Source organism: Ischnura elegans, chromosome 9 (assembly GCF_921293095.1).
Source record: "Ischnura elegans chromosome 9, ioIscEleg1.1, whole genome shotgun sequence".
Taxonomy (NCBI): domain Eukaryota; kingdom Metazoa; phylum Arthropoda; class Insecta; order Odonata; family Coenagrionidae; genus Ischnura; species Ischnura elegans.
In genome coordinates, this window is record NC_060254.1 from 88,650,730 (window position 1) to 88,664,630 (window position 13,901).

Sequence of the window (13,901 nt, forward strand, 5' to 3'; positions counted from 1 at the left end):
TTATTCTTGAAATTTTTCAGGAGGAGGGCCCCCGCAAAACCTGCTTACCCTAATAGGTATGCAATACTCCCACACTCGTAAATATCAGTCGCGCCTAAAACCCCCCTGACCTTAATTCCTAGCTGCACCCCTGCAAGCCAGGGGCGGATTTGGCGGGGTTAGAGGGAGGGGGTGTCACAGGGGTCATGACCCTCACCCCATTTTATTTAAAAATTTTAATTTTAATTAGATTAATACTTTTTTGTATCACTGATTCCTACTGAGTATTATGATCACTTCAGAGAAAAAAGTAAAAAAAAACTAAGCGAGGCACCCAAAGAGAAGCTCCTGCAACCATGAAGGAGCCAGATCGATTGCTGATGAGTTCACTTGGTAGACATTCATTGCAATTATATTTAACAGTTTTAAAATAGTGTGGAAAATTACTACAACTGCTTGTATCTAATTACCATGTAAGGGGTTGTGTTTATGGACAATCGGCTCGTTCACAAATGTTATTGTACTGGCAACAGTGCAGAGTTTGAAATGTTTAGAGATGCAATTTTTTCCATTTCCTTAGCTAGTTGCGTCGGAAAAGCATATGATGATAAGATGAGAGACAAAAATTATTTACGAACAATATCAGCTCATCTCCCATCCAGGGACGGATTTAGGTCACTGGGGTCATGACCCTCCCACCAAATTATATCAAACATTTTAAATCATTTTAGTTTCATACTTTTTGTATCCTTTTAAAGAAGTAAAGGGATTGTATATTGTAGCACTCCCTTCTGCAAATCCCGGTCAAGGCGGATGATTTTTTCCCTGTGGATCTTTCGCACGTTTGTGCATTGCGGGTGACACCCGTATAAGTTCTCACCGTGGCTAGTCCCGGTATACTTCCAAAATTTACAAGCATTTGCAAAGGAACAAACCAAAATGTATTGAAACTTTTCACTTTGTTAGTAAAAATAATTAACAATATACTAATATCACACATTTATTTCCGTATAACTTCAACAATTTTACCATGATTAACAAATTCACACTTAATAAAGCACCCGAAAATCATGCAAGTTAGTAAAATAATACTTGTTCTGGTTTAAACTATGAGTGAGCATTTCCATAAATAACCAGCAAGGTAGAAAAATAAAAAATTCCAGCAAGGAAAATTGCAAATAGAGTTAGAAAATTCAAACCTCCAATGTAATGGAAACATAATGGAAGTGCAGATGATATAAAACAACTTTGCAACATTTTGAAACAATATACATATTCTTAATCCAGAATAAATTTTGGCTCCATAATTTTTTTTTATGTTCAGATTTTCTTTTCAACATCCATTGAACCGACTTAGTCCATAAATCATGTTACTACAAATAGATGCTGTCAAGGTAAGAAATAACTACTTTCCCATAGCTGGATATTTTTCGCTAAAAACCATAGACTATGCATTTCATTATTAACATGGCTTATGATGTGAGGAAAAAGAGATGAAAGATTCACTCTTCAAGAGGAAAAGAGCTGACAGATTTTAGATTTAAAGTATCTTTGGTATCTCAAGATTAAATTAATTGATAGCCTCTGCTCTGTACAAGTTTGACAATACATCATAAACACACACATACAACATAATGCTCTAAATAGCACCCCTTTTTTCGAAAAACCAGTGAAAGAAAATTATTGGCGGGGAAATAATCAAGTACATATAAGAGACATATTTCTCTATAATTGAAACCTCAAAAGCTGAGAGGAACTACAATCAGTAGGAGGGCTGTATTCTGAGAACTACACTTATAGAAATACAGTAGTTCTAAGAATTTATTCCTTACTTCATAATGTCTTACCAAGATTACACAAGCATAATCTGAAGACAAAGTTTATGGCTATCAGCAATAGCACATAAAACTATTTGCTGACTTTTCCATGACAAGATGATACTATATCATAATTAACTACATATGTATAGCATTGATGAACATCTTCTCTTGCCATTTATGTAAATCTTTACTCCGAGCATAAAAAGTTTGCTTATACAAAAACTTGATAATCACCTATTTCATTTCTAAGTTGTGATCTCATGTCATTCTCTCTTTCTTCACATATCCATAAGGTGTTGCATACGGACTTAAAGGAATAAAGTCAGCCGCAACTTCTTCTCCCATTTCCTCTTCAGCACCTGACTTTTCTTCCTTCTCATCATCTTTCTTACGCACAGGTTTAGTTGAACCATGACATTTGAAGACAAATCTGATTTCATCTTTGATTTCTGGCCAGAAAGGTGTCTAAAATAAAAAGGAGCTCATAAGGGAACAGTATAATGCTCTGTTTAAATTTTTTTGATACTTTGTGGATTATCAGATGGTATTCAATCCAAAACTGAGGATTTTTTCTTGCTAATGGCTTTATAACAAATAACAATTTAAGAGCAGAAAATATCACAAAATTATTCAATCCATTATTTTTTCATAAAAAATATAAAATACATCAATTATGATGAAAAAACTCAACATAATGATCATCTTAAAAGTAAATATATTCAGAAAACTTCTATGGGAATTTTTGATATTCGAGGGCTCTACTTTGAAATTTCAAAAGTCCTGACTGATTCCATAAAAAGTAATCCAAATGTTAATTTTTTTTTTGCTCATTCATATGGTCAAATACATATTTGGTACTTTTGCCTTAAGTAATAATTTGAACTTACCCTGTTTTTAATACTGTTCATGGCCACCTTATAAATCAGTTCCAGCCAAGCTATGATGCAAGCCAAAGCCACGCCACCAATCAGAACAACAAACACTCCTCCAACGTTTGGCAGTCCAAGCTCGCTTGCGGCACCACTCCCTTTGGATGCATCATCACGGCAGGCACCTCCACCTCTCTTTTCCTTCCACCACTTCACTTTGAGTGCGTATAATTTTCCAACTTCCTGGAGTTTTAGGACAGCAGCTGAGAGTGCATTTCTATAGCTTGAGTCTAAAAGCATAAAAGGAAATGCTTTGAGTGAATTTTAATGCAATGGGTAACAAAAATAATCATGCAGAAGCCAATAACTGGTGGCATAAATATGTTATTCCAAATCTCATGAACACCTCCACTATTAACAAAATGCAATGAAACCTCCATTTTGGAGAATACCAGTGGTATTTCTGAAGAGTACCAATGGTAAATATAAAATAAGGTCAACTTACACTGAAAGTCATCATACTTATCAAAAACTACCATGACATATAACAAAGTTTCATTTAATTTATAAGTGGCACATTTAGAAGATAATTTTCTAAAGAAAAAAATTGTTACATAACGACAGCCAAATACAAATCTTCTTTTAAGTTGAAGAAATAATTATTATAAATCCATGAGAAAGATAAAACATACAACTTAAAGATTCAAGCAAGCTGGGCAGGGGCGGATCCAGGATTTCTTTCTGGGAGGGGCACAAGCAAGGCCGTATCCAGGATTTTGTTCTGGGGGGCACAAGGATATCTCCTAATACAAAATGAACGCAATGATAAAGGGACCGTATTAAAAATCTTGCATATTTTTGAGGGTCTGGGGGGGGGGGGAGACACGTGCCCCCATGCCCCCTCCCCCTCGGATCCGCCTATGAAGCTGGGATAAAGCCACAGCTAGTATGGGTGATCAATGGCTTCAAACCCCCCAGAAAATGAATCCACTCTTCAAGTGAATCCTTCCAGAAAATTCATTTCAGGCAGTGGCCTTGTCCTTGGATGACCTGATAACACCTCATTTCACTTTGAACTCAACCGCTATTCATCCAGCTATGGTCCTGACATGTTGCCTGTGCACAAAACATGAAATGTTGCATGGCCAGAGTGGAAGAATTAACTCAGTAATATTCACAAGAATAAGTGGACCACTTCATATTAACTCTTTTCATAGCACCTCGTATTTGCTTCAGAATATTTTAAAGTTGATTACTTTACCTTGTAACCCCTATATAGTAACACATCATCCATCACAAGGAACCTACAGGCTGGGGGAGACCAAGCAAACATGAGTCGGTTTCAAGGACAGCCTATGTGAAAACATGTCATCCAAGGTTGCTCATACTGACTGATGTTTCATACTAGATATTAATGAAAATAAATGACTAAATAACAACCACTGAAATACCTTTTCTCATAGCTATTCCATAGCCTTTTGCATCGAGCAAGCCACCAACTTGGGATACATCACACTCACGTTCCACAACATACTCAATAGAGGTAGATTCCATAAGAAACGCATATTTTCCATTTGAATTTTTAACTCGGTTGACTCCTTCATCATTTGATGAGGTGAAAACATCAGGATTATTGATCATAAAATCCCACATCCTCTGATAGGTGGAATAATTAGAGTCCTGTGAAAATAAAACTGCATATCTGTAATAGTGAAATGCCGACAGAAAATGGATTCAGTGAAATAGTTGGCATAAGAGACAAATGTAATAAACCTGACAAAAGGCCATCGCCAGTAAAATAGCCAATTGGTCATGAAACATTGGGCAAAAACCAAATATATATGCGGGATACACCCAAAAACATCTCCAAAGGCTACAATGACCCACAATAGCTTCAACCAAGAAAAAACTACTTTTTCCCTTCTGTAGTTTATACATACTCAATCAATTGAGTTCAAGTTTCCTTTTTTTATGTAGGTGACTAAATTTGTGACATGCAACAATTTCTTAAGCACGAAGTGTATCAGGGACTATCCATTTTCTAATCACAAAATAAACACTGAAGTATTTGCCAAAAATAAATAACTAATAAATTAAAAATTAAGCCAAATATCTTGCATAGTGTCACTGAAATAAATTTGACTATGGATTCAAAATAATCAGGCGAATAAAATTAGTCATATCCATTACTTTAATCCATGACTTCTCAGATATCATACCCTGAAAAATGCTGCAGTTGAACCATCTCGTTTAGCTCCGTATTTTATCACATTTTGTTTAGCTAAGTCCTCAGCACTTTTAATTGGAGAGGACATTGACTCCACAGTCAGGAAAGCAGCTAGGTTGGCAGTGTAAGATGAGACCATAATTAGGGTGAAAAACCACCAAATGCCAGCCACCATTCTCGTAGACACACCACTGAAAGCAACATTTGTAAAACAATGTTAAATGGTGAACATTGTCATGAATGTTTTCCAAAAACTAGCACATTCTGCTAACTTAAAAGTCACATTGTCAATGGGGTGGTTTCCGATTATTTTTTTATTGCCTAAATCGAAAGATTATTACTCCTGGAGTACGCATTTCACCCTTTCAGATTTTTAAATGACGATATCTATTTTTCGCGATTAAATGAAAAGTGAAAATTTTCAAGCGTGCGAAAACACGATGGCTAAGTATGAATGCTGGGAAAACCCCGAGTGACGTCGTTCTGGTTCCCGCTGCCGCAAGTGAGGTGACCTTGGGGTGAAGCTTTGAGCACTGATACGACGAAGGATGCTATCAGGTAGCAGAGTACCCTGCTAGCAGGTAGCGCTTGGCTTAAATAAGGATTATTAATACTTTATCAAACGAAGGAAACTTTCTGACCATAGGCAGTTTTAATAGGTGATTATTAAGACATGTTTCCCTGATCTCTGTGCCTCATGCATGCATTGGTAATCTCAGACGATGTAAAACTCATATCTACTCGTATAGAAACTAGGTCCCTGTGATGTCACGTGGAGTGGCATCGCATGGGCACCAATCTGGCCTTTTTCAAATGCGGTTAAAATTGACATTGCCATTCGTCTAAACTGGGATTTCTAAAACCAAATAATTTGTGTATTATGAATACGCTAATGTTGGGTAATGAATCGCCATCAATGACTTTCGTTTTCTTTGATGCAGGAAACTACCCCATCAAGATGTGTACGGAATGGAATGGAATGTATGTGTATGGAATATGTATAGGTATTTCATTACAATTATAGACATTATTTTTACCAAGCACAAGAGAGATATATATGCTGCAGTTCCTAAGCAGAGCATCGCTACACAATGTAATTAAAATAAATAATGTTTGCAAGTTGAAATATGCATAATTTGGACCTAATGAGGTATTTAAAAAGTATTCTGGTGATTTCAAGAGTTGATATCAAAAGATCAGAACACAAGTGATCAATATACATACATGTGATTACATGTAATTAGAGAAATTGACTGTGCGAGAACTTACATTGGTGCAATTTCAGACCCCTGTTGCATAAGAGAACCAATTGTGAACCAAAGAGAATTTTTCAGGCTGAACTGATTTTCTAACGTATCTGGCTCTTCGATGCAAGGGTAAGGATTGTTCCACTCAGCAGGGCTAATCCTACAAAAATTAAATTGAAAATGAAATTAAAGTTAACACAAGCATTCTAATTAACTTCAAGGCTAACTTGAATAAAGATCAAGCTAAGATTTGACACATAAATTTATGTAATTTGTTAATGCAGAAACCAACCTTGCCATGAAGAACAGTAGAATTGATACACCCAAGTATGCAGCCAACATATACATCCATACCTCACGGGAAAAAGGTGACAAAAATGAAAACAAGCTAGGAGGCTCTTTTGTAGGTTTTTTGTATAATATGCTAATGCCTAGAATTTAAGAAGCATAAAAAATTCAGCAACAAAAGTCATCATCCAATCAAAATTCATGATTTTTATGAATTTTATTAAGCATGGATGATTAAAAATAACCACTTTTGCAACATATTAATTTAAACAAGACATTTAAAAATCAATTTAAATTTTCAACTGTAAATTCTCTCTTTACATATGATTATTTATTAGATTAAAACTGAAACAGCAATTAAAAATGTTATATTGTTAATCACTTGTATCTTACCGAGATTCATGAAAGGCATGGTGAAATCTGCAGCACCCTCTCTGTCATATGTTATGGTAAGATCAGTAATGGCAAGGTCAGCTCTCTTTGAATACGAAAAAACAATGGTATGAGAAAAATTGCAGCATAAATATATTATTCTGACACAAAACTAGGACTCACAATTTCTGCAACTAGGACTCACAATTTCTGCAATGACATGAGAATGATTGCCAGTTATTTTCATTTTCCCACACATATTCTAAAATTTTATTCAGCACTAAAAACTTTGAAGAAATTCCAATGCAGATCATAATTTTGGCTACTTAATTATAATGACACAGCTAAACTGGAATTCATCAGGGCTCGATATGCAAATCATATATAATACCGCTCAAGAGGATGGTCCTCATTTTTAAAGTTTTCGGATATCTCTTGAGACACCCCCCCCTTCCAGTTTTGTTCCATTTGATGAGAAAATAAATCCCGAAAATTACTTTTACAATCGGATATCAGGAAAATGTGCCGCATCACACTTGAAGGTTTGAAATTTTGGTATTTTTGGGTGTTTTTCAGACATAACCGAAGACAATATCACTCTCGAATTATTCTATCACCTTTATGTTTTTTTTAACCTCACATTAGGCTTGATTTATATGGAAGAATGGGTCACACATTGATTACATTGATGAAGTTTAAAGATTATCTAAGGAATTTTTTGGTTTAAGACGGGTGAGAATGGTCAGCAAATATTGAGTGTATGCAACCCGCGAGCCACCCGAAATGTCTGCCTGCCACTCTTGGTTAAATATCCCAGGAACCAAAGGGCAGAAGTGAAAGATATGATATGAAGAAAGAAAGAGGTGATATGCTAAATTCTCTAGATAATCGTTAAACTTCATCAATGTAACCAATGTGTGATCCATTCTTCTATCTAAATCGAGACCTAACCATGGTAGTGCGTCTGATTTACTAAACAATTTAGCCTTAACATTTATTTAATATAATGTAAGTTGTTGTAATAACGTAAATATTGTTGCTGTACCTAACTTAAATGTTTAAGCTTTTCAAATATAGAGCAGATCAAAGAGTGCAATGTCTGTTGTTACTGTTATCACCCCTCGTGCCAATGGCCTGTCTTTTTTAGGTAAGTACTGTTTTTCTGCAGCATTGGGGTCATTGAGCGACCAGCAGTTGTTCATTTATTTACACTATGTACACTAAAACACAATGTTCTAATGTTCAAAAATAAATTTACAGTAGTACACATAACATTAAAAAGTATATTATAGACATAAAAAAGAACTTGCAAAAATGTGAAATTTTGGCAAATTTTAGGCCCTATGCAAGACTGCAAGACATCAACTGGTCTATACCAAATTAAAACAAAATGTTTTAAGGCTCTATGTGTACAGAGACGTTACAAACTTTTGCATTGCAAAAGCATTTAATTCAAAAATTTATAATAATCACAAAAATGAAGTTTTTTTCCATATTTTGTTGAACTTTAGGGTCCATGCGCAACCGGAGGTTGTCAACAGTTTTGGTATTTTTTTCTTTTACTTTGTCTATTCATACAATTCACAAATTTTCCCTGCAATTAAGACTTCAAAACAAAAAAATGAGTTTCTTCGGCCCACCCTAATATGCAACCCGCGTGCCACCGAAAATGTCTGCCTGGGGTGGCGCTCACTCACTCTTGGTGCGATATCCCAGGAACCAAAGGGCAGAAATGAAAGATATTTGTGGTGATACGCTAAAAATGTGTAAAGAGAGGTTATAAAAAATATAAAAGTGATAGAATAATTCGAGAGTGACATCATCTCCAGTAATGTCTGAAAAACACCCAAAAATACCAAAATTTCAAAAATTTAAGTCCGAAGCGGCATGTTTTCCCCACATCCGATTTCTAATATAATTTTCAGGATTTATTTCCTCACCAAATGGAACAAAACTAGGGGGTGTCCTAAAAGAAATTCGAAAACTTTAAAAATAAGGACCACCCTAATGCCTCAACCTTCACAACTGAGAAACGTTTTCAAATTATGTTTTAAAGATGGATTCTGAACCATCTGATAGGAGAGTGAAAATAAACTCCACATGTGATGTGTAAGATATTTTATCTGAACAGCATCATCAATGTTGTAATAGCAGCTCATGACAACATTTTTTTTTCTTTTCTGCTGTATCCACCATTCTTTGATCTTTCTCCTGCCCCTATGAAAAAATTGTATAAACCTGTTTCAAAATTTTATACAATTTATACAATTGCCATGGTAATTGTATAAATTGTATAAAATTTTGAAACAGGTTTATACAATTTTTTCATAGGGGTGGTTTTATATGAGAAAATTAATTACCTACATGGGCCATGGTGACATAAAAAAGAAGGGGCCTAACCGTGGTCTTGCTTTCTACTAGAATTATTGCCATTTAATTTAGGGGGTTAAATCATTTCCCTGAGCTACTTTGCAAGGTGAGGATTTTTGCTGAGGCTGTCCGAAACTTAACCCTAGTTTGGAACCCTTCATTCAATAGCCAAAAACTCAGCCTGTACACCACCATGTTGCCTTCCTTTCTACTAAGTCCCAAATTTTGGTAGAACGAGATAAGTAAGTATGTATTCACCAAGAAAATAACACAAATCATAATAGGTACCATGAAACAGTGGCAGTTCCCTCATGTTTCAGTGAGAGGAGGAAAGTAATTTATAGTATATATAGAAGTAGAAAGTTTCCAAAGGTTAACCTTAAGTGTCTATTGCGTCCACAGCAGTCACTTTCCTCCACCCCACGCCACATATACACTCTTGTTCCTTTGAGTTGGAAAATTGATGACTCACATGTGCGGCTTACGTTCTTTTGAGAAGAAAATCCTCATGGTATATGTGCGGCATTTCGTGCGATAGGGTTGAGGTAACTGAGACTTAAATCTTCAAGCCTCAGAATAAAATGCCTACTGGACTATAATGTCAACTTCAATTATCTTAGTTCTATGACTGTTACACCATTAGCTTAGATACTTAACATCAGTTCATCCACTTTTGAATTTTTCGTAACTAGTTGTCAGCAATGTATACAGTAACAGCTAGAAATGAAGGTTAATGCCTCTTAATTTACTGTAGGATTTTCTCAAACCAAGAAAAAAAGTCACCATTGCAAACAGCACCATCATGATTCTCTATGTGGTTCTTGTGGGAGAAAATAGTTATAAGAATATTAGAAAGTATTACACTGCCATTAACCTTCTGTATACAACACAGCTAAGCCAAATATTATCCACCTCTTGCCACAATGACCACTATGAATATCACTGTGACTATTACAAGAAGGGCTTATACACCAAAACTGGTAGATTTTTGCATGCACATACTTACATAATCCATTAATTCACGAATCATTCCATTCCACTGACCAGTCTTCCGGTTAAGTGAGCCATAAACACCATCATGTTGTATTTTAAATGTGTAGTTGAAGCCCAGCAATAGGGAAACTTCATGGATTAAATCAATGCCAAATCCTTCAAAACGATCATTGCCTGACAGTTTGGCAGCTGAATGCTTCAGGTAGCCGTAAGGAGGACTCTAATAAATAGAGAGAAAAAACGATCATTGCCTGACAGTTTGGAAGCTGAATGCTTCAGGTAGCCGTAAGGAGGACTCTAATAAATAGAGAGAAAAAAAAAACATAAATTTAACTTGAGGGCATCAAATGCGGAACTCATTAAGAAATTACCTTGGTTTCATTGTTTCTACCATAAAAAAAATGGTTTAGGAATGAATTAAAATCCAAATTAATAGTGTATGACAGCTAAGAGAAAAAAGGGCAAGATAAGTAAAATGTCCTACGGTTTTATGATATGACAGTCATCAGTCATGGATACTGAGAAAAATTACCTTGGCCATAATAAATGACCACAGTAGTCACTCCGATAGTTACAAAATAACAAGATGTGGCCATTCACAATGACTACTGCAGCCATCATTGTCTCATGTATCATGGTTTATTTCTCAAAATTGATTTCACTTGGAGGAAATGCAAATCACTGAATAAAAAAATGTGTGCAATAAATGAAGAACATAAAAATATTACAGTAGATTCCGGTTAATTGGGACATAACGGGACTTGTGCACTTTGCCCCAATTAGGCGAACTCTCTTGTATATGGGCATAAAAAACTTTGAAATGGTAGAAAAAAGACTAAAGAATGTTTATAATGCAACATAAGTTTATTAAACTATTAATTTGATTAATAAATCAGCAAGTTTAGTTAAATTATTATCATTTTTAAGAATTATAACACTTTTGTTAAAAATATTTTTCACAGCCTCGGGTGAGGCTGGATGAATGTCTTTTACTTAGTCATATTAAATAAAAGTCCTATCCTCTTGCTGATAGTATAAACAACAAGCTTTTAAAATAGGGCAAGAATAGGAATATTTGTGAAAAATAAGAGTAAATCAAAGGAGGAAAATATAAAAAAATAGTATTATGAAAACAAAAAATTTTCATTTTGTCGCGAGTATAGAGTCTATGTCGCCGACTCATGGCCCAATAAAGCGGAGAATCCTCTGAGATATTCCTCTATTGGGTTCTGTTCTTCAAGATCTGCCCCAATTAAGCGGCTGCCGGTAAGTAACCGGTGGACCCATTAAACGGAATCTACTGTATTTAGGAAACATAATATCACACACAGTAAATGGAAATAAATCAACATTGCATTTGCAATTTAATTCCATAACCCTACTGAATACTTTCCTTTTGGTTTCCTTTGATTTTAACCTTGATTGGTTCATAATCCATACACATATTAGCCTTTAATGGGCACATCAGTCAAGCAAAATCTGCCGATAAATGGCTAAGAGGGGTGATCACCCTTCCACATTTAAAGATACCCAACTTAAATTAACAAAATGTACGGATATCAGCAACCAAGGGTATCTGCAGGCTGAAACAGGCTACGAACTACTGATCTGATTCTTTTATGTGCTACTTTCAGCTTTCTAAAAATGATACTCTCTATTATAATTTCAAAGCAGGCACCTAAATTGAATAGAAATCTCAAAAAGTTCTGCATACTCTAATGCTCAATTATGGGGCTTGATGGCATTTGCAAATGGAGTTGAGCAGAGTACCAAAGAATTACAGGACAGAAGTGATATCACGCAGAAGAATGAGGCAGACACAGGCAGAAGATGAGACAAGCTTCAGGCGTCTTCTCAAGATATCTTTCGTCTCTGAGCTCTATGCTAAATGAGACTTGAATGGGACAGGAAACATGGGGAGTCACAAAAGAAAGACCATGAAAAAGTCTGGGATACTTTAACGATTCAAGATTCAATGAGGAATGCATATTCTGAACTTCTCCCTCGATTTGGTCACACTTCTTGTTTTTTATACCAAATTGAGTCCAAAATCTTACGTTAAGTTCCAAAATAACTACAGACAATGAAAGGAGCAGACTGAAGGTCAAAGACAAGGTGGGGACCAGTGGTGTAGCCAGGGAAGAGTCTGGGGGGTCCGGACCCCCCGCCAAAATATAAAAATGCAATTATTTTCCTTCATAAAAGAAAACAAAATATTGAAAAATCATGAATTTACAATACATATATTTCTTAACAAATGAAGTTATTTCGATTATGAAAAGTGTTAAAATTAGTTTAAAACCCTCCACTTAGTACCCTGTTTTTCAAAAATTTTCACCCCTGGTTTTGGGCCCTCCCCCAAGCAAATTCCAGGCTACGCCACTGGTGGGGACCCAGCCAGGAGTCTTTCTGATACATAGAAGGAAAAAAGCATAAACCTGTCATGTCAGTGGACTAGGTGCCGGTCAAATACTCAATGAAACAAGATATTCAACACACTCCTGGCCATCGTCTTTTAAAGATTCTTTCCAATGCCCCATGTGCTATTTTGGCGAAAACTTCTCTATAACCAATATGTATAGCAGCATTGGGTCAGACTCTTGCAATTTTTTTGAAAAAGTATACATAATATCAAAGAGGTTAATTAAGGTTAGCTATAACTATTTCCATCAATCAAAATTGAGTAACAATTGGTGATAGTTTTCCGGGTTTACACCGTGTTGATTCATGTTTTGCGGACGACAGTTTCGGGTGCGTTCCAGCTCCCGTCTTCGGGTCCAAATCCCGACCCGACCCGACCTTTTGGACCCGAAGACGGGAGCTGGAACGCACCCAAAACTGTCGTCCGCAAAACATGAATCAACACGGTGTAAACCCGGAAAACTATCACCAATCAACTCACCGCGGAAGCCTCCGTAATAATTTATTGAGTAACAACTTTTGAACATGAAGAAAAACACAGGGAGGGGTGGTCGCATTAGTCACTTCCCATGTATTTTACTACAACAGTGACCATGAAGGTCAAGGATAAAGGAATTGTTTGAGAATTAGATATTTTACGACATGTAATTCAAGCAATAAGCAAAGAAACACCCATCGGTGACCAATAGTGTGCAAGATGCAAAATCGATGATTTCTAATGGATAATTCGATGAATCGAATGATAGTGTTAGTCAGTTGTGATTCACTCTTCATTCTTTTTTACTCAAGTAGTGCAATGAGAACATGTTTATCTCCATCACTATGATTAAGGACCAGAAAACATGCTAAGGGTATATCATACGTAGACTCGCAGAGCATTCCTCTAAGAAGAAACAACTGATATACGTAGCCTAAGATAATGTTTTTACAACCATCCACCTTGAATTTGCTCGGCTATAGCTCAGCTACTTTGGAATTAAAAATCTCCTTATGTGTGATGTGATTCCTGTATACAACGGCAACAAGGTAAAACATACAACTTCTATTTACAAGCAAATATGAAATACTTACTAAAGTGAGATAGAATGACATACCTCATTTAGCTCCGGAATATTTTGAGGTTGTTCCACCTTGTTTCCCATTTGTACAGACAATACCTGAGATACAATGAATTTCTCATTATACCATGAGAATGAAAACTGGTCATGCAGGATTGCTCATATCAGTTTCTTTTTCCTATGGGTTTTTTTTATCATCCTAAGACGCTGATTTCAGAGATAGAAATTTTTTCCACATTGTCACAATGGTAGTGTTA

At 35.8% G+C, this 13,901-nt stretch overlaps 1 protein-coding gene across 1 annotated transcript in view; it reads right to left on the reverse strand.

Moving 5' to 3' along the window:
- Positions 1-963: 963 nt before the first annotated feature.
- LOC124166038 (glutamate receptor ionotropic, kainate 2-like) overlaps positions 964-13,901 on the reverse strand; it is a 42,405-nt gene continuing 29,467 nt past the window's right edge. Inside the window, exons 9-16 of the mRNA XM_046543623.1 lie at positions 10,179-10,385; positions 6,824-6,908; positions 6,435-6,573; positions 6,165-6,302; positions 4,888-5,086; positions 4,120-4,348; positions 2,687-2,958; positions 964-2,264 (exon numbers count right to left, since the gene is read on the reverse strand). Of these exons, the coding sequence (XP_046399579.1) occupies positions 2,058-2,264; positions 2,687-2,958; positions 4,120-4,348; positions 4,888-5,086; positions 6,165-6,302; positions 6,435-6,573; positions 6,824-6,908; positions 10,179-10,385 (1,476 nt within the window). The 3' untranslated portion in view covers positions 964-2,057. The remainder of the gene's footprint in view (positions 2,265-2,686; positions 2,959-4,119; positions 4,349-4,887; positions 5,087-6,164; positions 6,303-6,434; positions 6,574-6,823; positions 6,909-10,178; positions 10,386-13,901) is intronic.